Here is a 25,154-nt window from a genome sequence, read left to right on the forward strand (position 1 = left end):
AAGATTGATGTTATCTAGCAAAATAGAGAATGATTGATCTGAAAAGGATAGCATGTGCATTTCTGTTTATTTGTTCTTCAGAATTGTAGTTTTTCATTTCCCTCAAAAGAATTCCCTGAAGCCTCTAATTTGGTTTGACGTTCTTTTGTGGCCGAAGATAATACAGTGGGTAGGGCACTTGCTTTTCATATGGCTGACCTGAGTTTGATCTCAGTCACCCCATATGGTCCCCCAACCCCCTCCAGGAGTGATCCTTGAGTGCAAAGCCAGGATTAAGCCCTGAGCACAGCCAAGTGTGGCCCCAAAACAAATAAATAATGCTTTTTTCTTGTAAGTAATATTTAGAAGAATTGCCTATTCTTAGTTATGGTTAATAATCTCTTCTAAAATAAGAAGTTCTAATAGGGAACTGTCTCCTAAGTTAAGTATATTAAACTATCATAAATTTGGAATGAACAAATTTAGACAGCTGAAGAATGTACATGTTGTAACATCTTAATTTTTCAAGTTTTTTTTTTAATTTTTCAAGTTTTATTGAGAAAAGATATGAAAAGAGGGAGAGAAACAGGCTTCAGAGGGGAGAGGACTGAGGGAACCTATCTTAGGTTCGTTTTATAGTAAGAGTTTTTGCAAGCTGCCCTGTTTGGGATTTCTAAATAGATTCCAAGGGTGTTGTCAATAGGGTGAGCCTTGGATTCTTGATGGTCTTTTCTTAAAAATGTTAACACTAGTGTTACCACGTCTAAACTACAATAAATGTTGAAAAGTAAGTGTTGATGAGGTAGTAGTCCTTCTGAAGAATTTAGGGAAGAATCTGTTTCCTTACCTTTTCCATTATTTCAAAACTTCCTGTTCTGCACTCCCCTTATTTTGTGATCTCTGTCCCACAGTGTTCATGAGACTGGGACCCTCCCGGCTAACAAGATGGCAGGTTCACTCTGTGGGTCTGAGGATGTAGTGCTGTTTGAGTCCTGTGATGTAGGAGTCACCTAAGTCATCCTGGCAATACTAGAGGACCACATGTTAGCAGGGATCAGGATGGGATTTAGCTAATGCAAGGTATGCCCATTACCCACTGCACTATCCCTCTCAGCCATGCCCCCCCCCACACTCACACTTTAAAACAAAACCATATAACATTTAAACCCCTTTGGTTGTCTTCCTCACTCACTTTAATTCATCTTACATTGCACTGTTGGAATATTATTTAATATTTTGTTTCCTTTGTAATGTGTGACTTAACAGTTCTGTAAGTGTAACAGTTTTCTGATTTACTTAAGGATGGTGTGAAGTAGCCAGCATTCAGGTAGCAGATTGTAGGACCTTAAAATTACTTGATGTGCACCTTTGTCCTATAGACTGGATGTGTGTGTGTGTGTTTTAAATAGGGTCCTACCTGTAGTGCTTAGGAACCACCAGAACCACATCTAGCAGTGCTCTGGGAGGCCATGGGGGTGCCCCTAGGCTTGGATCAAACATTGACCAGGCAGAGGATTGCAGTGAGTAACCAGGTCCTTCCAGAACTGATAGGTGTAGCGCCCTAGCTGCTGTACCATGTTTCTAGTCCCAGCATGACAGTCTTTTCTATTTTCTGTTTATTAAAATAGAAACAACTTTCTCAAGGATACACAGCTGGTATATTGCTTAGCTGAAAAAATTCAGCTTATGAAAGTTGGACTCTAGATTCCTGACTCAAGCACAGTGCACAGTGCAGCTGTAAAAGTTCACAGCTCTGGATGGAGAGTTAGTATAGCAGACAAGGTGCTTGCTGTGTACAAGTCTTGCCCTGGTTTTATCCTGGAATAGAGAATTGTGACCCAAACCCTGCAAAAAAAAAAAAAATATATATATATGTATAGAAAAAAAGTTCATAAAGAAATAGGATTTTTTAAAAAAATCTAGAAGCTTACAGCTCAATAACAGAAAACCTCTGTCAAGAAGAACTTCTTCAGAATTAGTGACAAAAAGAGTAACAGATAAGTAAAAAAGAACGATAAAGGCATACAAATGACCAATAAGTCCTAATGATGCTCAACATCACTAGACATCAGAAAACAGTAAATTTTTAGGAGACTTGAAAACTGATAATGTGTAGATAAACTATATCAGGTCCATTCCTAGGTAATTAAGAAATTAAAGCATACATTTATAAAAGACATACCTGAATGTTTATTATAGTTTTGTTTCTTAAAAGGCAGTAAGTAGGAACATTCTGAATTCTGTCATTGTGTAAACTAGTGAGATTTTATTTATTTAGTGAGAATACCAAGCAATTAAAAGGATTGAACTTTGTAATGAGGAAAAGAAGTTGGACATCATCCTATTTGATTTTATTTCTAAGAAGACCTATAACAGATAAAACTTAATGTTTATGTTAAAGTCAGACAAATGGCTATTTGATAGGAAGAAGAATTTCCTGATTGAGAATTTCCTGAAATCCAGAAAATGTTCATGTTGATTGTGCAAATATATATTTACATTTGTAAAATTCTTAAAATTATTTTACGAATTGTTAACAGGTTAAATTTTTTTTTGAGCAAGCATGTTAGTGTATTAGTGAAATATTCTTCAGTAAAACAGGGCAAGGGGGGAATTTTAGATAACCACTATGATAACTGGTAGGTAGTCTGACATTACAATATGAAAAGACACATAGTGCTTACATAGGACCTCAACTTATATTCAGAATAACCAAGACAAACTTAAGTTATACTGTCTCTAAATTTTTCAAGTCAGCAAAAGTCCATTGCTTTTAGAAAGAACTTTACTAATTGTTGTACAAGTTTTAAAACTGAAGTGCTTAGATGTCAGTTCTAAAATGTAATAGTATATGAAACACTTCTTACATAGTTATGGTTACTGAGAAGTGATTGAGATTGAAAATGAAATGTTGACGGGAGCTAACAGGGTGAGTTGACATTAGGTGGCTGTATTTTTTTCAATAAATGTTGCTAAGATAAATATTTAAAAAATGAAATGAAATGCAGTTTTATGCACAATGCCGACCCGAGTTCGATTCCTTCGTCCCTCTCGGAGAGCTACCGAGAGTATCTCGCCCGCACAGCAGAGCCTGGCAAGCTACCCATAGCGTATTCAATGTGCCAAAAACAGTAACAATAAATCTCACAGTGGAGACATTACTGGTGCCCGCTTGAGCAAATCGATGAGCAGTGATGAATAGTTTGGAAAAAGGAAGTCATGTAGACCATTTCTGTTAAGTTACGAAGTTTATTTGTGTGATTTGCATGATTTAGATTTCCAGTTTGTAAGAACAAAAAAATATGGTATCTGAGAAAACATGTTTATTTCAGCATTCGTATTTGAGAAATGTTAGGACTAGCTAGAAATACCACAATCATATAATACGATAGTGATTTCTCCTGGCTATATTTGCTGCAGGAGATAGGTGTATATATACATTCAAGCAGTAGCCTTCAGTTTGCCCAGTGCATGTAACTTAGGTCATTCATACTTGTTTTATGACAGTCACATTGTTTGCACTGTTCAAGTAATGAGTTGAAATAAGATTTTCATAGTTCTCCATAGTGAGATTGCCCTTTAAGATGAAAGTTAACCTTTTTATGTTAGTTAATGGGTTTTGACCCCTTTCATGTAGGTGCTTTCTGTGGAAGTAGCAATTTAGTTTCCACATACTAACTAATGTGGTCTTTAGTTCTCAAATGAGACTGATGGCTTGACTGGTTTTTGTTTATGGAAAAGCTAATTTCTAATCTTTGCATCTATTTCAGTAATAGTTATGCACGAGTACGAGCTGTGGTGATGACCCGGGATGACTCAAGCGGTGGATGGTTACCACTTGGAGGGAGTGGACTAAGCTGTGTCACTGTCTTCAAAGTCCCTCATCAGGAAGAGAATGGCTGTGCTGACTTTTTTATCCATGGAGAACGACTCAGGGACAAAATGGTAATGAATAATGCATTTATTGCTATAATTTTAAGGCTTAAAATGAATTGTCCATTCGAAATTATGATTACTGTATACTGTCCTTTATGAGAATTGGTTTTGCCTCTGAGCAATTACACTATTGGAGCATTTTCCATGTTAAATGTATTGAAATTTGCAAGTTTCTTTGTAAATGAAATTCACATATACATAGAGTTAGTACTTTTTCAGTTAGGTGCAATATAAAAACTTTCATAACTTACCTCCTTATTAAAACCAACCTCCCCTGCCTCCTCCTCTCCCTATTATATCTTAGATTAAAGGTTTTCAAAGTAAAATTTATAGACCGAATCTATACTAGTCACGCTTTTGTATGAGCTCTGAGTAAGGAATGGGTTTTACATCTTTAAATAGAAAAGGAATTTTGTGACATGTGAAATTTATTTGAAACTCAAAAGTGATTTTGTGACATGTGGAAATTATTTGAAATTCAAATTAAAGTGTTTATAAATTTTTATTGGAACGTTACCAACCTCATTCATTTTTGTTACTGCTTTTTCATATTATGGCAGAGTTGCAGTTGCAGCAGAGGCAATAATTTTATCAGGCTTATAGAAAACTGTTGTTCATTTCTGTCTTGGGGACACCAGTTTTCTCAGGTTTATTTTTCTTCATTTCCTATTGTATATTCTAAACTCGGTGCTACCTGGTGTCCAATTTAATTTTGATCATTTTCATCTTGTATGAGATGAGTTTTTAACATCTGTACATTTTAAAATTTGAATCCAGCCATTGATACTATCAGATGTTTACTTTTTTTCAGTGTGAGATCTTGTATTTTGTTTGTGAGGTCATATCCATCTCTAATTATGTCTGAAAAGCTGCTTCAAGTGAAAGGGAAACCTACATTTAAAAACAAAATGAGAATTAAAGTGCCCCAAATTTCTAAGATGCTTGAAAATAGTTAGAATGCCCCTTAAATATTTTGTTAGCCATTTTAGCATCTGTATTGTTACTTCTATAGAAAGTGTGTTTCGAATTTTTAAAAAATTTACTTTCAGTTGTGCTTGCCAGAATGTAGGCTTCTTCATACTTACATGGCAGGTGTCTTACCAGTAAGCTCTCTGCTCTCCCCTGTCTCTCAAGTTTTCTAAGTGTAGTATATTCTAGAAGATGACCAAAAAATGAAGTACATTTTTAAACGATGCATAGAACTTGTAAAACACCTGGGTTACCAATATGCTCTTTAGAAAAAAATGGTGCAGTGCTTTGTCAAAGCAAAACTACAAGGTAGCTGTCCGATAAAGTTAAGGTGATACAGGAAAGGCTAAAGAAAGCAATTCAAGTTTATAGTTTCCTAAAAAAAATTTCAGATTAATAGGTAATTAAGTTATGGATTAAAAGTTAGTTTACAGAAGTTAAAGTGTTAATTATATCAGATGTTTTATAAAACAATTAAAAAATGGTTTCTAACCCCCGAAGTATCAGTATCTAAACCAAAAATAGAGTATTTATATCCTACAAAGAAAGCTTATCTAATATAGAAGCATTTTTAATTAAAAAATTAGACTTGCCCCCTTTCCACTATGGACAACCTTAAAAAGTCAGTGGAACATCTTCCTTGTTTTGGATTGAACTTCATGAAAGTACAGCACAGCGATTTCCTGCTTAGCTTTTCCCACTGTGCCTCTGAGAATTATTTCATTATGAAATCTTAAACTTTCTACAGAGCTCTTTTTTTGAAAACCAGATGAACTAAGTAACTTTCCTCTTACAATTTAGCCACCCTAGCATCATTTTCTTGAAAATGGTTCTCCTGTTCACCATAGTACAGAGTAAGGAAAAAGAAGTTGCTGTGGGAGTAGAGATGGTTCCTATTCCCCTCAGTAGTATTACTCTGTTACCTTTTAAAATTATATAAATCTCACTTGGAGACCACTGCTGCCCACCCTTCTACCCACACCCCAGCGTTTTAGCCCTACCCCATCACTCAGTAGTATCACTACTTTGGGAAACACTTCTATATATTCAAATTACCAATGGCATCTAGCTTTCATTTTAATGTACTAACTTCCATTTATTCCTTCCCACAGCCAGTTTTCTCACATCTGAGCCTCATCATCATTCCTATTTTCCTTGCAGTTTTGACCTTCTGGTCTTCATTTCAGCAGGCTACTTTCCTGGATCTGGTTGTTACCCAGAACAGTTCATTTGAGGAATTTTACAATTTCCTGTCCTTTCTTTTTCACTCCCCTTTTCCTGCTGTTCAGTTTTGTGCCTACTCTGGTACTTTATGTTTTCTCTTTCCTCCTAGTTTTATTTTAGTTTGGCTTTAGTGTGTTTCTTACTTTTTCTTAATCCGGTCTGTTTTTGTTGTCAATTGTATCACTCATTCATATTTCAATAGACAGATACGTTGCTGCTCTGTGCCTGATTTTATACTGTAGGAACGTTATCTTGTATTATTTAATGGAATAATCCCTTTTAAAAGTTTGTATATCATGCAATAAATACTTATTGGATACCTATTATATGCTAGGTATTATACTAGGCACAGTACCAAGCCTAATATTTACATTATTGGAGGTAATGTAAATGTAAATCCGAATTCTTTTGAGGGTTGGGGCCATACTTGACAGTGCTGAAAAGCTGCTTCCAGCTTGGTATACATAGTGGTCACTCCGGGCAGCGCTTGAGGGGCACTTCATGGTGTCAGGTGAACCATTTCTGCATACAAAACATAGGTGCATTTCTGATCATTGAGTTCTCTATTCCAGAAATTCCAATTCTTTGGGGAGTATACGTTTTTATGAGAACCAGAAACATTATAATAAAATATAGCTGCAGTGTTCTACTTTAAGGGGGGAACAAATTGAGGAAAAAGTGGTGGGAGTTTTTTTCCTGTAGAGAGGTATGTAAATAATTTTAGAATATTGAGAATATAGGTAGATTTGAATAAAGGTTTCTAACATGAACAAGCCTTTTTATTTAGATTACTATATTCAAATTTTTTAATTTTGGATATCTTTAGTATGAATCTGTGTTTTGGGTTAAGTTCTTAAACTACGCTTACATGAACTTGGAACATAGTTGCAGATCTTGTAAAGGTTAACAAAAGATTTATCAGTTATAGTCAAATCTAAATATTACATTTCGCTGTTCAGATAGTTTTTTTTATTGCATCTAGTTCATTGGCTCATTTTTTTTTTCTTTCTTTCAATTTCTGAGTTATACCTGGTGATGTTCAGGGGTTACTTCTGGCTCTTTACTCAGGAAGGACCATATGGGATGCTGGGAATTGAACCCAGGTTAGTCTTGTGCAGGGCAAATGTCCTACACAATATACTATCATTTTTGCCCCATTTTCTCTCATATCTTGCACTGCCGAGAAGTTTGTGTTTTGCTTTTGGGTGCGAGGCACACCCAGCAGTGCTTAGGGATTACTTACAGCTCTGCTCAGCAATCACTTTTGGCAGTGCTCAGAGGACCATAAAATGTGCTGGAGATGGAACCCTGGCCAAATTTGTGTAAGACAAGTGCTTTCATTACCTGCTGTACTATCTCTCTAACCCCAGTACATTTTTTAAAACCTATCTCATTTTTATATTGTCATAATGAACTTTCTAAAACTTGGGTCTAGTCTTCCATTAGTATTTCAGTCTTCCAGACAGTTCATCTCTTAGCATAGCATCGGAGTACTTTTATAATATGGCCCTGTCTCACATCCTTTAATCTGTTTTCCTATTTATCCCGAAGGCAATCATTTCCCTAAAATTAGCTTAATATAAAGATAGCATTTTTCTGTTTTGGTCTCACCTGGAGATGCTCAGGGTTACTCCTGGCTCTGTGCTCAGAAATTACTCCTGGCAGTACTAGGGGGACCATATGGGATGCCAGGGATTGAACACAGGTCGGCCCTGTGCAAGGCAAATGCCCTACCTGCTATACTATCACTCTGGCCCAAAGATAGCATAGTAAGAGCTTAAGTAGAGTCAAGAATGTGGATGGATAGTTAGTCTGACGAAACAGTGGCAGTTAACAGTTTCCTTTCTATTGTAATAAGTAAGTCGTAGATGGGAAAATAAGAAACACCAAGTTAGAGAAAGCACCATGGGCAAACCAGGTTTATTTAGAATTGGAATAGGAAGAAATAATGATGACATTCAGCTAGTCCAAAATTATATGTTCATTTTAGGGTCAGTCCTTAAAAAATAAGATTATAAAGAAAATAAGATGGTTGTATTAATGATTTATTTTCCTGAGAAGCCAGGAGTTTTTACCTTTCTCTAGTAATTGTTTAACTGTAGTACATTCTTCAGTATTCCTAATTATTGTTAGCGCTGTAGCAGTGTCCTCCCGTTGTTCATCGATTTGCTCAAGCGGGCACCAGTAACGTCTCCATTGTGAGACTTTTTGTTACTGTTTTTGGCATATCGAATACACCACAGGTAGCTTGCCAGGCTCTGCCGTTCAGGCGAGGTACTCTTGGTAGCTTGCTGGACTCTCCCAGAGGGGCGGCGGAATTGAACCCAGGTCAGCTTTGTGCAAGGCAAACACCCTACCTACTGTACTGTGCTATCGCTCCACCCTAATTATTAAATAGGGGAAAAGCCCCAGTTAGCATTTCTCTTCTTTTTCTGTTTGAAACTGGCTGCTTCCTGAAAACTAAAACTTAGAATATGTTCCATATTACTTTCCTGGTTGTCTTCATTTCTTTTTGTAAAATTTCAGTACTTCAGCTCTTTTTTTCCTCTATTTTTTTTTCCCTCCAGCTCTTTTCTATGTTGTCTTTTCTGTTCAGTCGTTTTCTTTAAACTGTTATCAGTATGTTCTTTGTTAGTTTGTACTGACTGAGATGATTTTTCAGCATTATTTTGGCTTCCATCTTTTTATACTGATTGTGGTATATTTAATAATATATTCAGGGTCCAGAGCGATAGTACAGTGGGTAGGGCTTTGCCTTGCACCTGGCCATCCCCAGTTTAATCTCTGGAATCTCATGTGGTCCGCTGAGCACCACCGAGAGTAATTTCTGAGTGCAAAGCTGGTAGTAACCTCTGAGCATCGAAAGGTGTCACCCAAAGAAACAGAAAATATATAAAATAACAGCAAACTAATACTATAATATATTTCACATCCCTTCCATTTTATTCCAACTGCCATTACATTATTATATAACCAGTAGCCTCTAATACATAAATTCAGATTCTATCTCAGATTATTGATCATTACTTTTCTAAATATTGTCTCACAAATATTTGCACTATTAGAATTATATTTCAGTCTGAGTATACCATGCTTTTAATTGGTTGATACTATTCTAATTAATCAGTAGTTTTTTGTGTGTTGTCTGTGTGCTAGATGGTGTACACCATAGACCTCGTGGACTAGACAGCAGAAATTTATTTTTCACTCTTATAGCAGGAGAAAAGTCCAAGATATTTGGTCTTTGGATCTTATCCTAGATTGCAAGAAATGCCAATTTAATCCATACTACTTCCCATTCAGTTCCATCTGTTTATTTTTATGTGATTCGTATATTTTAAGATCATTTCAATACTGCATATGGCTTACAATCTTATATCGTTAGTCTTCTAATTGCTGTTATTTGTTGTCTTCACTCATTTGGGGGATATATTTTTTTTTGTTCTTCCTGTCATAACTCAATAAAACAGTTTACTGTTATTTTTCCCATTTCGTTATATTCACTTAAATATTTTCTTGTTTACCTAAAAGATTTTTGTGACTTTTGTACAACTTTTTATCATTTGGTATTTTTAAATTTTTCTTTTTATTAAAGCACCGTGGTTTACAAACATTCATAGTTGAGTTTCAGGCATAAAATATCACAACTCCAATCCTGCTATAAGATGTCAGTTTCCCTCTGTGACTATCCCCAGATTTCTTCCTACCCACCTATCTTCCTGCTAGACAGGCAGAACATTTGTGGGGGGGTGTTTGGGACCACATCTGGCATCACTCCCGGCAGATTTGGGGGATCATATGGAGTGCTGGGGATTCTAATCCCATCTACCACATGCAAGGCAAATATCATAACCACCGTACTGTCTCTTTGGCCCTGTGGCAGCTTTTTTTTTTCTTCAAGTTTTTTAATTTGAATTTTATGCTTACATTGTCGCTCAGTTCTGTGGTTTATGGCTTTATTATTTTTTTTTAAATTGCCTTTTAGAGGGGAGGCCCACACCCAGTGGTGCTTTCTTTTATTATAATGTCTTTTTTCATTTCTTAAATGTCCTCACCAGAATTTTACTTTGTTATTCAAAATATCAAAGAGCAAACATCAGTTTCAAGCACATAAAGTATGTACTCTACCAGAAAGCTATAACCCCAACTTGTATTTTTTTTGAGATTTGTTTTGCAAATATTCTGTGCTTGTTTATAATTCATTTTAATTGAAATAATATAGCTTATTAATTGCTATCGCGAGTAGTCTAAAGAGGTCCTTTGACCTTTCCTGTCTCAATGGTGGTATTTTGCAAATCTATAAAACACGTTTTTAGATCCAAGAGAATAGTACAGAGGTTAAGGTGCTTGCCTTGCACACAGCTGTGTTGGACCTCAGTATAACATGTTATCCCTGACCACCACCAGGAGTGATTACATAGAGCCAGGAGTAAACTTTGACTATTCCTAGGTGTGCCCCCCAAACCAGAGCAAATAAATTAAAGTAGGTTTTCAAACTTAGTTGGCCTAATACCTTCTTTTCAGAAAAGTTAACTCCCCCTTGGAATCTACCTTTATAGAAAGTACTTCCTCTACCCCCCAAATTTGTCCCTGAGGCAGTAACTCTTGCTTTGAGAAACACTGATAGAATATCACTAAGAGAATGTTTACTTTGAGCAAATGTATCTTATTCAAATTTCCCCAATTTAACTTGTACTTATTTGGATGTATGTAGGTTTATATATTTACAGGTCTATCCAGTTGAATCACTTGTATCCACGCACCGGAAAAATAGAAATTAGTTCAAATCACCCTGTAGTTGCATTTTTATAACTACATGTGCCTCTTAGGTCTTAGCCTGACAACCACTCACTTGTTCATTTTTTCAGTTTTTGTCATGTGGGGCCAGAGAGAGATAGTACAGCAATCAGGGCACTTCCCTCGCATGCCTATTCTGGTTTGATCCTCAGTACCCATATTGTCCCCTGAGCATAACCAGGAGTAAGCACAAAGCCAGGATTAAGTCCTCATCCACAAAAGCAAAATAAAACGGGATATGTAATTGGGATTATAGTAACCTCCAAGGTTTGTGTTTTTTTATTCTGCATACTTTCTTGAGGGATCACCTAGGATAAGTGTTTCAGGAGTTTGTTTCTTTTAATGTTGACTAGTACTCCATGATGGATATCAGTTTCTTTAACCTTTACTCGTTGGAGGACATGTAGGCTGTTTTGCAATAAAAGGTATTACGGTCTTCTGTGCATAAATTTTTCTGGAAATAGAGGCTTTATTCCTGTGAGGGAGATGATTAGGTATATAGTTACTAAGCAGATGACTCGGTATTTAGTTATTTGGTATATACTTACTAGTTACAGTAGTTGCATGTTAAATTTTATAAGAAACTGCTAAGATTTATCCAGTAGTGTATGAAGAATCTAGTTTCTAAGGTTTTTGTCAGCATTTTGGGTAGTTGATATTATTTCTGTTTCTGTTATTGTACTTATTATTTACATTTACTTAAGTACTAAAGATGTTGATTTTAGTAGTGGGCTGCTTATTTGTACTATACCTTTATATTTCATGTCCTAATACCTATTTTCCCATTAGTCTTTTTTTTTTTTTTTTGAGGGGTGGTGGTGGTGGTGTGCTTTGAAAGCTCTTCCTTAACCTGCAGTATTTCTTGTCTCTTTACAGGGAGCAAAGTATGGAACAAAAGTACAAATTTTGATAGATTTGTACCTTTTCATTTTTTCCTTTCATAGATTACAGTTTGGTGTTATTTCCAAGACTCTTTAGTTTTAAGTCCTAAGTAGTTTTCCTGTGTTTTAAAGCTGAACTTTTAATTTCAAAAGTATTTTTATAGGGAACACACCCAGTAGTGCACTGAGGGCCATATGGTACCAGAGATTGAGCTCAACACCACATGCTTTGCATGTGCGCTACCACATGAGGCACATCCTTGATACCATCCTAAAAGTTTCATGCTTCTACCTTTTATATTTAAGTCTGTGGTCCATTTATTTTTAGTTGATTGTTATAAAAAATATGATATATAGGCCAGTGCCTATTATGTTCGGTTTTTCTGGTAGCATGTGTTGAAAAGATTATTCTTCCTCCATTAAACTGCTTTTGTATTCTTTAAACTGTAGCATCTCCAGTGAAAAATCAGTTGAGCCGATTTGTGTGAAGTCTTTCTTTTTGCTCCATTTTTGTTTGTCTTTCTGCCCACAGGTATTACACATATCTCTTCAGTGAGATCCTTTGTTCCTGAAATTGGTTGTTTATTTCATTTTTTGTTCTTGAAGTGCTGCAAAGGTTGTGGAGGAAGGAGGTGCACACTTGGTGGTGGTGTGTGGGTTGCTATGCACCAGTATTTGTTACTGTAGGGATACCAGGATGTGGGGCTTGGTTGCCAGGGTTTGAACTTAACTCTCATGCATGCAAGATAGCACTTGAGTCACATTGCTGGTCCCCTAGATCATAACTTGATAATGTCCGTATTGCTAAAGATTTACTGGTTTCATTTGCTTTTTATTTAATTCTCTTCCAATCTCCCAACCTTTCTTATATTGTCTTTGCTCTTCTTTGGTTTTTCTTTCTTCTTGCTTTGGGTTTTTACTTAACTGTTTTTCTAGTTTCTTGAGGTTGAAACTTCATTAATTTGAGATATTCCTCACTCCATTGTCTGTAGCCTAAAGCTTCAGTTCACAGTAATACAAAGCTTTGAATTTGGAGTTTAACCTTATGTATTAAATTATTCAAACCTTTAGTTTTACTTCAAATTAAAGGCTGAAGATCTCAGACTACCATTGTTTTGGGATATTTTTGTGATTTAAAATGGTTATTGTATGTGTAGATATTACTGTGTAAATTGGTTAATTAAAATTTTATGGCAGTTAATCCTTGGATCATTGAGATTTTTCTCAAAATTAAAAGAGCCATTTTCAAGATTACTCAGTCCCAATTGAGGGAGAAGGGAATTTTTTTAACCAATGTAGGGTGAAGAATTTGTGGGGACTTGGGAAAGAGCCAGGTAAAGAAGTAGAGGATATTGTCTGTGCCCCAGAATTTTATATTGTATTTTATTGTGGCCACCAGAAGTTACCCAAAAGTGTCCTAGTTAAAAAATTGTTTGTAGTACCCTCATCTTTTTTGTTAGTGTATTCCCAACTAAATTCTATAGGATTTGGCTGGAATCTATTGTTTGCCAATGCTTGACCCCTTTCTCAGAAGTGCTAATGAATGCCAATGCACTCAACTCCTATCTCTCAGGCCTTTACAGTGTTTACCTTTCTTTCTTTCTGTTAGCTTTCTTTTGTGCTTATGCATCTCTGATATTTTTCTATTTTTCTTTTCACCCAGTTGCAGTAAATTATGTAGTTTATGCCCCTCCCCCAAAAAACTATTTCACTTAGGTTTTTAATTTATAAAATCTTGCATTGTATTTTTACCACTTTCTAGATAGTAGCTAGGCCTTTAGTTTTGTCCCTCTTTTCATTGTTTCTAATGGGTTTTTGTTGTTCTGTACTTTTTAAAAAATGTCACTGGTCTTTGAAAAGAATCCATTGTGGCTATAGTGTAAACTCTGTATATCCTTTACTGACTTCTCTATGTTTAGCATGTTTTTATCAGTCTCCATTTCCTCATGTACATGTGCACACTTGCGCATACATTTATTTTTGAAGTATTTAAAATTAGTTGCATACCTCCTACTTTGTCTCTTATCTTAAAAATTGGATAATTTCTTAGATTATTAATGTGTAACTATTGTACCTACAAAATTTAACATTAATTTAGTACTTTAGTCTGTAGTTCATTTGTCAGCTGTCTCATCAACAGTCTTTTGTTTCTTCAGTACAAGATTATGCAACATTTACCTGTCTCTGTTCTCTTTTTATTTTATTGTGGTGCTGGAGATCAAACCCAGGGTCTCAAAGATGCAAGGTGCATACTCTGCCACTAAGTGACATGCCAGACCTTCTCTTTAAATTCTTGTGTTCAGTATTTACTCAGTCTTTGTCTCACAACATAAGCATATTTAGAGAATTTTGATTCCCTTTCTCCCTCCTTTCTTTGTGGTACCTAAACAGAACCACTGCCATTATTCTATTACTTAGGGAGTGAGGGTTTCCAAGCAGTCCTTACGGGGGCCAAGGACCGTTTCTTGTGATGACATACTAGGAATGCTAGGACCCTGTAGAGCTGGGAAACACTAGGACAACCCTGGTGGTGCTTAGGTGCCTCCTGGGCTATACTTGGCAGCTCTCAGAGGGCCTGCTGTGCATGAAGATCAAATTTAGGATCTAGTGTATGCCAGGCTTGTGCTACAGTCCTTGAGTTACTCTGCTAGTCTCTCAAACTGTTGCTCTTTAAAAAAACAAATGCTACTCGACTCACAACACAGTGCTAAATATGAAATATTATTGATTTTGTTTGTGAATAATTAAAACACATAGACATAAATGTTACCTCACTATGAAATAATACAATTGGTGTGGGGTAGATGACTTCCAAGCTGTGGTCTGGGATCCCTGGCAGTCACTCCTGGCAATTCTTAGCTAAGTGGGCTGTATATTTGAATGCTAGGGCCCTCGGGTGCCCTCGGGTACTCAGGGGCCACCAAGGCAACTCTGAGCAGTGCTTAGGTGTATATGTGGAAGTGGGGTAGGGGGTTAGGGAGTGGGAGGTGGGTTACAGGTTATGGCAGGGTTCATGCAGTGTCAGGTATTGAACCAGGGTTTCTTGTATGCAACCCCTGTACCATCTCCCCAACCCAGCTAACTATAATTTTGTATTTCATAGAATATCTTGGTTTCCTTTATAAAAAATACCCATTTTTATATCGCCCTGAAACCTGGGCTTTATAATGTGAATCTAATTAATTGAGAGAGAGGGAGGGAGACGGTGTGTGTGGGGGTGTGGGGGGTGTGGTGAAGGGAGTGCCTTCTGGTAGTTCTTGGGCTTACTCCTGGCTCCCGGTAAGCCCAACAAAAACATCAGCAATCAGTTATAATGAGGCTCAGGGACAATAAGAGGTACCAGGGATCAAATCGGGTACATAACAAGGCAAACTTCTCAAAGCCCACTGTATTATCTTTTTATCTGGAGTATTTTATTTTAAAAATAAAATGTATTTTCATTGGAGTCAAAGTGTTTCAGAAATAAACTAACAAAATGTTTGTCTTGTTACCAGCTATACAACTCTGAGATAACATTATGTGTAAACATACAATTATTTTGTAAGGTAGCAACTATAATAAAGTACACAGTTTTAAAGCACATACTTAATTTTCTTCCCTTCTCCCAAATTATTAGTTATTAGTGAAACAAAAATATACTCATATCCGTTTTTGGCATGGTCTATTTTAAATGTTACTGGCAAGCAGTCCAGTAATTTTATGATGAGAGTTTTGCTCTATATTTCCCAAAATAACTTGGAATATATCTTAAGAAGTTTCAGTTTAGTGGCCACAGCATTCCCTGCCCCAACCCACCCATTTCTATAAAAACACCCTAGACTTTTTCTCAGAAGGAAAAGGCTTTGGAGATTGAAATCATTTTACTGTCTTACAATCCATTAATTTAAGTTCCATAGACTCAATTCCCAAGCTGTTTGAAGGCTCTGAGCTCCCTCTCCTCTAACTTAATAAAAAGTCTTCCTTTGAAGGAAAGGTTTACTATGTATTAGGTGGTACTGCTTGAGTAGTCAGTGCACTACTCAAGCAGTACCTTTAATTCTCAAAAACTCGCAAGCCTCATTTATTATACTAAGAAGCTCTCTTAGATAATATTTTTCTTTTTTCTTTGTGAAGTATGTGTCCTGATTCTATTCAAACCTTAATGAATTTGTTTTGGGGTAATTTTTACTAATATAAATTACCGCTCTCTACCATCATTCTTGAGAACCTCTCTCTCTTGCGCTCTCTCTCTGCTTTTTGTTTTTGAGACACACCTTGTAGTCCTTGAGGGCTACTCTCTTTCCTCCCTTTTTTTAAAAATTAAATCTCCGTGAGATACAGTTACAAAGCTTTCATGTTTGACTTTCAGTCCTACATCTAACATCCATCCCTCCACCAGTGTAAGTTTTCTACCACCAGTGTCCCCAGTATCCTTTCCACCCCTCCCCCTGCCTCTATGGCAAATAATTTATTGAGAGCTACTCTTGGCTTGGTGCTTGGGGGTTGTTCCCTGTAGTGCTCTGGGGATTTTGCAGTGCTGGGAATAAAATCCAGGACCTCACATGTGCGAGTGCTTTCCCATTGCTGAGGATCAAAACTGGACCTTCTGCATGTAAAGCATGCACACTAGCCATTAGCTGTATCTTCCAAACCTTGTAAGGTTGTATTTTTAATGACTTCTGACGCTGGCATTAGGATAGACTTGGCAAAATTTAGAATTAGTCATCTTGCCTTGTATCATATCTTCTCTCACAAAAAAATTATTGGGGCTGGACAGAGAGAACAGAGGATAGGGCACTTGGTTTGCCTGGCTGACCTGGCTTTCAGTTCCATATGGTCTCCCAAGCACCATCAGAAGTGATTAGTGCAGAGCCAGTGAATAGTGGCCGTTGAACATTGTAAGGTGTGGCCCCCCAAAAGAAAGAATGAAGTTCTTACGAGTAGGGTATGTAAGTTGTGTATTTTAGAAGAGTGGAACTTTTTTCACTCATTATCTCTTACAAATCCTCATAGAAATCCAAGTGTTGCCAGAAACAACTCAGATTCATTATGTGGTTGATTTTGAACTCATCATTGGTCTTTAGAACTTTGGAAACCTTTTAGAGTTGCCAGTTTTTTTCATGACTCCTATGTTCAGTTATGAAAGACCTACATTTTAGGAAGTTAGGCTAGAAAATGCATTTTCACCAACTACATGAATAATTTACAGATAAAATTCCATGATGGCCAGAAATCGTTTATCCCATTGCCTTGTTTTTCCTACACAATAGATAATTCACTTGGTAGTGTTGGTTTGGTTGATTGTAATCTCTTGGCAGCAGTGTAATTGCTGCTTTCTGTAGCTTTTTTTGTTAATTGTGCTATTAATCACAAATATGACAAACATTGAGCCTTGCTTTCTGTGAACATTATTGCTAATATTACTTTTATCTTGAGATATAGGATTCATTTAGTGAACACTGTAGAGGATTTATGTCATTGCTATGAGACTAAATATGACTGATTCTATTGGGTATTTTGTTTTGTTTTGGGGCCACACCCCAGCTGTGCTCTGGGATTACTCCTGGCCTGCACTGAGAGATCACTCCTGATGGAATTCAGGACAATACTGCACGCTGACAAGCACCCTACCCTCTGTACTATCACTCCAACCTTTGATCAGTTATTTCAGTCCATATAAATTTGAAGTGATTGGAGTCACATTTGACTTTTTGTTATTTTAAAAATCCATCTTAAAGCCTGTTTTTAGTAATTTAGTATTTCCTCCATTTTCTTTCATTGTATTTAATTGAATTTTCTAGTTTTTTTTTAATCTCCTTTTGAAAATACTTGATTGATGTCTTTTGAATTTCCTTGGGGATTGCATAGAATGTCCTAAGGTATGACAACTTAATTATGCTAATATCAACTTCAGTTCAGTCTCATGCAGAAACTTCACCTGCAGTTTGCTCATATTACTAATGTAATAAATTACATTTTAGGTATAAGATAGATTCGAGTTGATGTATTTTATAGACTTAAAATAATTTTTATTCATTTGTTCCCTTTGTGTATGTTCCATGTATGAGATCTTACTATGTTTAGGAGATGCACACCCCAGAGATGCTTAGGGCTTATTCCTGGTTCTGCACTCGGGTATAACTCCTGGTGGGCCACAGAGGACTACATGTGGTGCAGGGAATAGGACCCAGGTCAGCCAGGCGTAAGGCAGAAACCCTACATGCTGTACTATATTACCTCTCGCCCAAGATTACTTTTTTTTAGATGAAAGATCTATATCTAAACACATAGATCAATAAAGCTAAACTGAAACTATGTAAAATTATAAATCAATAATAAATTGATTTAAGGTAGAAATTTTACAGGTACATGATTTTTATTTGTTTTGTTTTTTGTTTGAGGGCTACACCTGGTGATGCTCAGGTGTTACTCCTGGCTCTGTATCCAGGATTCACTACTGATGGTACTGGAAACCATATGGGGTGCTGGGGATTGAACCTGGGTTGGCCCATACAAGGCAAGTGCCCTACCCACTGTACTGTTTTTCCAGGCCCCAGGTATATAAATTTTTAAAATATTATGAATAATATCCTAATACATTAAAAATTTGCATCAAATAGATTAATCATGCAAATATACAGTTTCATAAGAATGAGGATTTTTTTAAATGAAAAGTTAAGGGAAATCTGAATAGGCTTAGAAGATTTATTTTTTCCTTAAAAGACAAAAATACACTCTTATATCCCATATGTTAGAAAATATATTATAGGTAATATACAGTGGAAAATGTGCTTACCTTACACCCAGTTGACCCAGGTCCAATCTCTGGCACCTCTGGTATTTTCATACAACTACTTTCTGTTTATGTCTTCTTAAACTTTTATTTCTTTTTCCATTATTTGGTTTTTTTATAATGGTACTGGGGTTCTTGCAATAGGGAGAATTGAACTCTGGGTCCCTGAACAGTCTAAATATATACTCCTCCACTTTGAGCTACTTTTCTTCCCCTTCTCATTCTCTTAAAGCAGTTACAGATTAGAATTGTTCTTCAGAATACATACTTTTCTCACTATGTAGATGGGAAAAAATACTGTGATAACTCATAGCATCAATTTTAACATACTAAATTTCTAAATTAATGTTATTATATTATTAAAATGTTTTGGCAAATAGTTTATCTGTGTAAACTGATGTGATTATGTGCTAGTGTTTTTATACTAACCCTGGGTCCCATGGTAATTCTACATCTGTAGTATCATCAAAGAATTGAAAGAAAGACTGTGGAGGTGATTCAGCAGGTGGGACAGGAATTAGCCAGTTTATTGAAATAAGGTCACTATTTCAGAATGAATAAATCTTAGTGTCAGAAGAACTCCTTATATTCAGTGATACTGGTTAAACCTTAATAGCTTTTGAGGAGAGGGGTTGCAAAGGGCAGTGATTTGTAGTCTTAACATATTTCTACCATGACTGATTTCACTTCTCGTGGCATATTTGTGTATGGGACTTGGAAGAGAACAGTAGTAACTAACCATTACCTAGTATGTGTATCATGTAATTGATAAACAACTAAAGAAAAAGATAATTACAAGATTAAACAACTATGAATTGATTTTCAGTGGTTTTGTTTATATTGTAATCTATCAGATTATACAGTTATACAACTTAGTTTTTAAAAATTACTTCCAGCTAACATTTCCTAAGTGTCATGAAACAAAAAAAGACTTAAAAAATTTTTCTAGATTGAAAAAAGACTGAAGATTTTCAGTATCACCCCCAAATCCACTAAATTTAAAACCAATTCAGTGCTTTTATGTAATTTATAGTTCACATTGCAGTTTTGTCTGCTCTGTTAATGTCTTATTCAGTTTTTCGTCACTGTTGTTTTAAAGCTTCCAGTGTAGTTTACTTAAGTATTAAGTTTTTTTAATTTATGGGGACCACACCCAGAAGTAACTGGAATGGCTGGTGATTCCAGGGGTCAAACTCAGAGTCTTAAGCACATGCTGGGGCCTCCTCTGCTCTACTTTTGAGCTGTCTCCGTGGCTACAGGTTTTTTCTGTTTTCTGGTTGTTGTGGTGGTTTTGGTTTTTGTTTTTTAAATTGCTGTTTCTGTTTTGTTCAGGTCTCATTTTTCTCTGGAGTATCTTAAGTCCCCTTTAAAGCCTTTATTACATAGTTCTCTCAGATAGTTTGTTCTTTCAGTGGCCAGTGCTTTATTATATGCATTTTGATTTTTAGTTGAACTCTGTATTTGAACTTTATAGTGTGGTAACTCTGGAAATTAGGTTTGTTTTATTTCCCAGAATTTACAGTTTTTTGGTTATTATTTTTCTTTGATTGTTGTAGACTGTCTCCATGCCAGTGAACATCCTGAAATGGAAACTCGTTACCTTACCTTGGGCCTTTCTCAGGACTTTCATAGTCTCTTGCATTAATAGATCCTTTCTGTGCAGTTGGTTTTTTGTTGTTTCGTTTTTGTTTGTTTTGTGGACCAGAGCTTGCTCTTCTCAGGGATCCTCCTGCCTTGGCTTGGGCTACCATATGTGGTACCTAGTATCAAATCCAAATTGGCTGCATGCAAGACAAGTGCCCTATAATCTCTGTTAGCTCTCCAGCCCCTGTAATTGTGTTTTTTAATGCTCTGGCCTTTAGCGTCTTGCCATCCCACCCCCCAAAACACGCCCACTAAATACTTTGACATTTACTTCATTCAGGATCTTAAAACAACATTGAAATGACAATGACTAACTTCTTTACCTCTGTTCTCAAAAGTGCATTGATCAAAACAAAAACCTCAGAAGTTTGGAGGGCTAGGTTCTTTTTACCATAGCTCCTTTAAAGCTGTGTTCAGGTTTAAGTACACAGTTACTTGCTAAAGTGACAGAATATGGAACAGTAAATGCTGTGCTCATAGTTGAAATTGACCAAAATTTACCCTGATTTGCTGTCATGTCTTTCAATGGAAGTAGCATGCCTTTCCCACCGACAGTTTCACCCTAGATTCAAGTGCAGTTTCTGAGGGATAGGGGAGAAAGGGACAGGAGGGGGCGGTATAGAGACATATTCCTGATATTTTTATTCTGCCATCTTCCCAGAGTGCTCTTTGATTCCATTTTCATATTTGTGTTGAATGCTCAGGCAAAAGGTATACTTTAATAACAGTATTTCTTACAGTATGGAGATCTTGCTTCTTAAGCTCTACTTCACAGATGCATTCACCACAAAAGCTAAATTGGAATTGTGACACCCTGTTACCCCCAAAAGGAAAAATTTACATAAAATCGTTTTGCTAATCTGTTTATATTTAGGAGCTACTTTGGAATGTGTGTAACATATGTATAGTAATTTTTGGCATTTAACTTTTGGCAGGTGGTTTTGGAATGTATGCTTAAAAAAGACCTCATTTACAATAAGGTCACTCCAACATTTCACCACTGGAAGATAGATGACAAGAAGTTTGGCCTTACCTTTCAAAGTCCTGCCGATGCTAGGGCTTTTGATAGAGGTATTCGAAGAGCTATAGAGGATATTTCTCAAGGTAGGTTTCCTTTGACTTTTCTTAATTTGTTTTGCTGTTGCATACCGTGAACTTTAGACAGGTCAACTTTTGTGATGTGTTAAAAACTCACTATTGGTGAAGATAAATTAATGAACTTTGGGATCTATTCTATGTTTGCTACATCAAAGTCTGTACCAAGTACATTATTATCTTTAAAAGCCTATCAATAAATGCCTTAAGATAATTCAAATACTATTTTTAAAAAGAGCTAGAAGGTGTAGAGAGCAGTCAGAATACCACTGAGGTCTCTCTCTTTCTGTGTTTGTCTATGTGAAAGCAATGATATATCTTTCTTAATGATAGACTAGAATTCATAGAATAAATTCCAGTTATTCTGTGGTAGCACTCTTAATCTCATGTTATTGACTAATGGCTGATTTTTTTATATCTTGTCAGTTAAGATTATTAATTATAAAGCATGGAGGTTCTAATGGAGGAAAAGTTATATGTATGACTGCTACTAAAATCCTTTTAACTAATATTGCTATTAATATTTTATCTTTTTCTTTTGGGGGGAGCTTTGGGCCACACATAACTGTCAGGGCTTACTGCTGGCTCTCTGTTAAGGAACTACTCCTAGTGATGCTCTGGAGACCGTATATATTGCTGGGGATTAAACCAGAATTGGGTACAGGCAGAGCAAGCACCTTCCTATCTTCTGGCCCCACTGTTTTCTTTGAGAAAGAAAATTATCTCTTAGTAGCAATAACCTATATAAAGCAAATGATTCAAAATATGCCAGATAGTATTGTGATTTATATTTTTGAATACAGCTTTTCAGTTGGAAAATTAAAATAAATAAACTAAATTATGAAACAGACTACGGAGAAATACATAGAAATGCATACTAACAGCCAGTAATGTTAATGGATGAAATTGGTTAAATAGCTTAATTGCTTTAAAATACTGGAATTTGGTAAAAATAATACTTGATTTCTAATTCAGAAAGGTTTTTCCATGAAATGATAGCAGTCATTTAAATCTTTATTATAAGAACCCTTTAATTCTGGCCAGGTGACTTGTTGAGCTTTTGCTTAATATTTGAAACATAAAATGACCAGTTTTTTCACTCTATCACTTAAGTCAGGCTCACTCGGAATTGGAAAGGAGCTTTAATAAATTCCCAGGCAGTTCAAATGTGATAAGAAAATGTTGTCGTAGTGAACGATTATATTATTCAGATTGAATTTGAGTGTTGGTAATGTAAGATGAATACTGATCTTTATGTGTTTTCCAGCAATGGATGTGGTTCTCAAACCACTGTAAGAAACTTGAAAATTCAAAGACATGTTTTACCCTTATTTTTGACCCCTCAGAGACTGACATTATTGCTTTGGGACTATACTTTGGTATCAGAATATTTTTTTTTAATTCCCCAGATATTTTAATAGTGTTAAAGAATCTCTACTTCGAAGAGAAAGTCATTATCCATGCCTGCTGGAATTTAGGTGGTTTAAATTTTTTAATTACTTTTAAGCCTACATTCATGTTCCCATAAGAGCTTATTTCTTTCACTAAGAGCAAAATAAATTAAGTTTAAACCTTTTAAAAGGTACTTTACATGGATCTTACAAACTCTTAACCAGTTAGAATCACTGTGGTATCCATCCTGTTGTATTATTTTGAAAAATAGTCTGGTTAACTTTATTATCAGTATATAGATTTTAAACACTCCCATTAAATTATCTTATATAACTTTCCATAATAAAAATAATCTGGGCTGGAGTGATAGTGCAATAGGTAGGGAGGGTGTTTGCCTTGCACAGGGCCAGACCTGGGTTTGATCCCTGGTACCCATAACCCAGAACCCTGCCAGGAGTGATCCCTGAGTGCATCCAGGTGTGGCTCATAAAGAAACATTGATGCACAGAGGTCTGTAACAGTAATTGGTTGTTGATAGCTGTGGATTCAGTTCATCTTGTCCTTTCTTCCCAAAGCATTTGAAAACTTAATTCAGGGTAGTAATTGCTGTTTCTTGCCTCAGCACTTAGAGAAAAAGTGAATGGATAGTATATACATGTTGTCTAAGCATCAGATAATGTGATGTATGTAGTCTCCTTAGCAGTTTAAGTATTTGGGGGGGGAATTGAACTTGGAGATTATAATACATATTCAGGGCGGGAGGGGGGGTGATTTTTAAGTAATAAGAATTTACCTGTATGAGATAAAAGCAATCAGTTTGTTTATTCTAAGAAAGCAAGTATGAGTGGCCAACATCTGTTTAGGTGCCAGGCAGACAAGAATGATCTCTAATCAGTTTTCTAAAATGGTAAAATGGTATGATAAAATAATCTGCAGTACTAAAATATTAAATGCTAAGATTCTATGCTAAATTAACTATAACCTCTTTTCTTAGGATGCCCAGCATTAAAAAATGAAGCTGAAGGAGCAGAAGATGATTTACAAGTAAGTAGTTTGACTTGAAAAGGAAATCACTGGCCTTAATTAAAAGACAACTTTCTTTCCTTTTATCATTGCTATTTATGATCCTGGGAGCGGAGGTAGTTACACAGTTGGTTGCACAAGTGACTTACCCATAATTTTTCAAATATTTCTCTTGGGGGAAGCTGACTTTCCTCCCCTTGAGTATGTGTTCTGTACCTAATGGATTACTTCTTAGCCAGAACCAGCAGACTTCCAAGGGTAGGTCATGAAAAGACCCTGTACACTTACTTGGAAGAATGCTCCTAAGGACACTTGGGCAGCTATCAGGATGTCCATGTGTTGGGGTTGCGGGCATGTGTTGGGGTTGCGGGGGTAGTAGAGCAGGTAGGGTGCTTGCCGTGCACACAGCTGACCCATGTTCAACCCCTGGTACCATATATAGGTCCCTGAACCCTGCTTGTGTGGTAAACTATCCTGGAATCACATTGTTGGTGAGGATTCAAATGACTACAGCATTAACTGGTGTCTTGATTGCAACCTCTTGAGGCACTGTGAATTAGAAACACCTAGTTAAGCTGTTCCTTGAGCTGTGACCCTCAGTAATATTTAGCTTAAATAACCTTTATTCTTTATTCACTAAATTGGGGTCATTTATTACAAGTCCAAATTTTGGTACCTAAAAATGTGGTGCTGTCATAATGAATACTTTAGAATGGAGAGACTTTTTTTTTTTAAATAAAACTTTTATTACCCTCACACTACTGTGTACATAGAGAGCCCTAAGTAAATGATTTTTAGTGTCTTGATAAAAGTGTCATGACACAAAATAGCATTTATTCACATTAGCAGTGATAAGAAGATAATTTATTTGGTAAACAAATAGATGTATACAACTAATAAAGTGAATGCTTCAGCCTTGGTGTTGTAATTATATACTTAATTTTAAAATATGGAGAGACTTTGGAACTTGGCCAGTAGTTAGGTGCTGTAATGTTAACCTTTTAGGAGACTGCATGGTCTTAAATGAAAAAGATGCTGGAAGTGGGATGGGGAGAGAAGAATGACTATTTTAAAAACTGGAAAAGGGACTCATTGTATAGTGACAAAAAGTTTAGCAATACTGTCACTTACAACAAAATATCAGGGTGTAGAAAATGTTCCTAGTGTTAGGCTGGGTGGTCAGAGAAAATTTTTCAGCAGAAGATGAAAGCTATTGCTGCTTTGTCTGCTTATGGTCCACTATAGGCTATGACAGGCCTTCTTCTAAATAAAAAGGAGCCAAAACTTGTTTTGAAGATTCTCTGCCTCAGTATACCTACCAACTATACTAAAATTAGGAAATGACTTCTTCACAAAGATCAAATTCAAGAAACTCAGAGTAGCTTTATCTAAAGATTAAAACAAAGAGTGTAACTAAATTCTTACTGTGACCTTCAGAGATC

The 25,154-nt window shown here is 36.1% G+C and overlaps 1 protein-coding gene across 1 annotated transcript in view; it reads left to right on the top strand.

The window, feature by feature from the left end:
- Nucleotides 1–25,154, top strand: part of SPRED1 (sprouty related EVH1 domain containing 1) — an 83,594-nt gene that overhangs the window by 32,397 nt on the left and 26,043 nt on the right. The window contains exons 2-4 of the mRNA XM_004609559.2: nucleotides 3,750–3,924; nucleotides 21,138–21,306; nucleotides 23,684–23,733. Of these exons, the coding sequence (XP_004609616.1) occupies nucleotides 3,750–3,924; nucleotides 21,138–21,306; nucleotides 23,684–23,733 (394 nt within the window). The remainder of the gene's footprint in view (nucleotides 1–3,749; nucleotides 3,925–21,137; nucleotides 21,307–23,683; nucleotides 23,734–25,154) is intronic.

This window comes from Sorex araneus, chromosome 3 (genome assembly GCF_027595985.1).
Source record: "Sorex araneus isolate mSorAra2 chromosome 3, mSorAra2.pri, whole genome shotgun sequence".
Taxonomy (NCBI): Eukaryota; Metazoa; Chordata; class Mammalia; order Eulipotyphla; family Soricidae; genus Sorex; species Sorex araneus.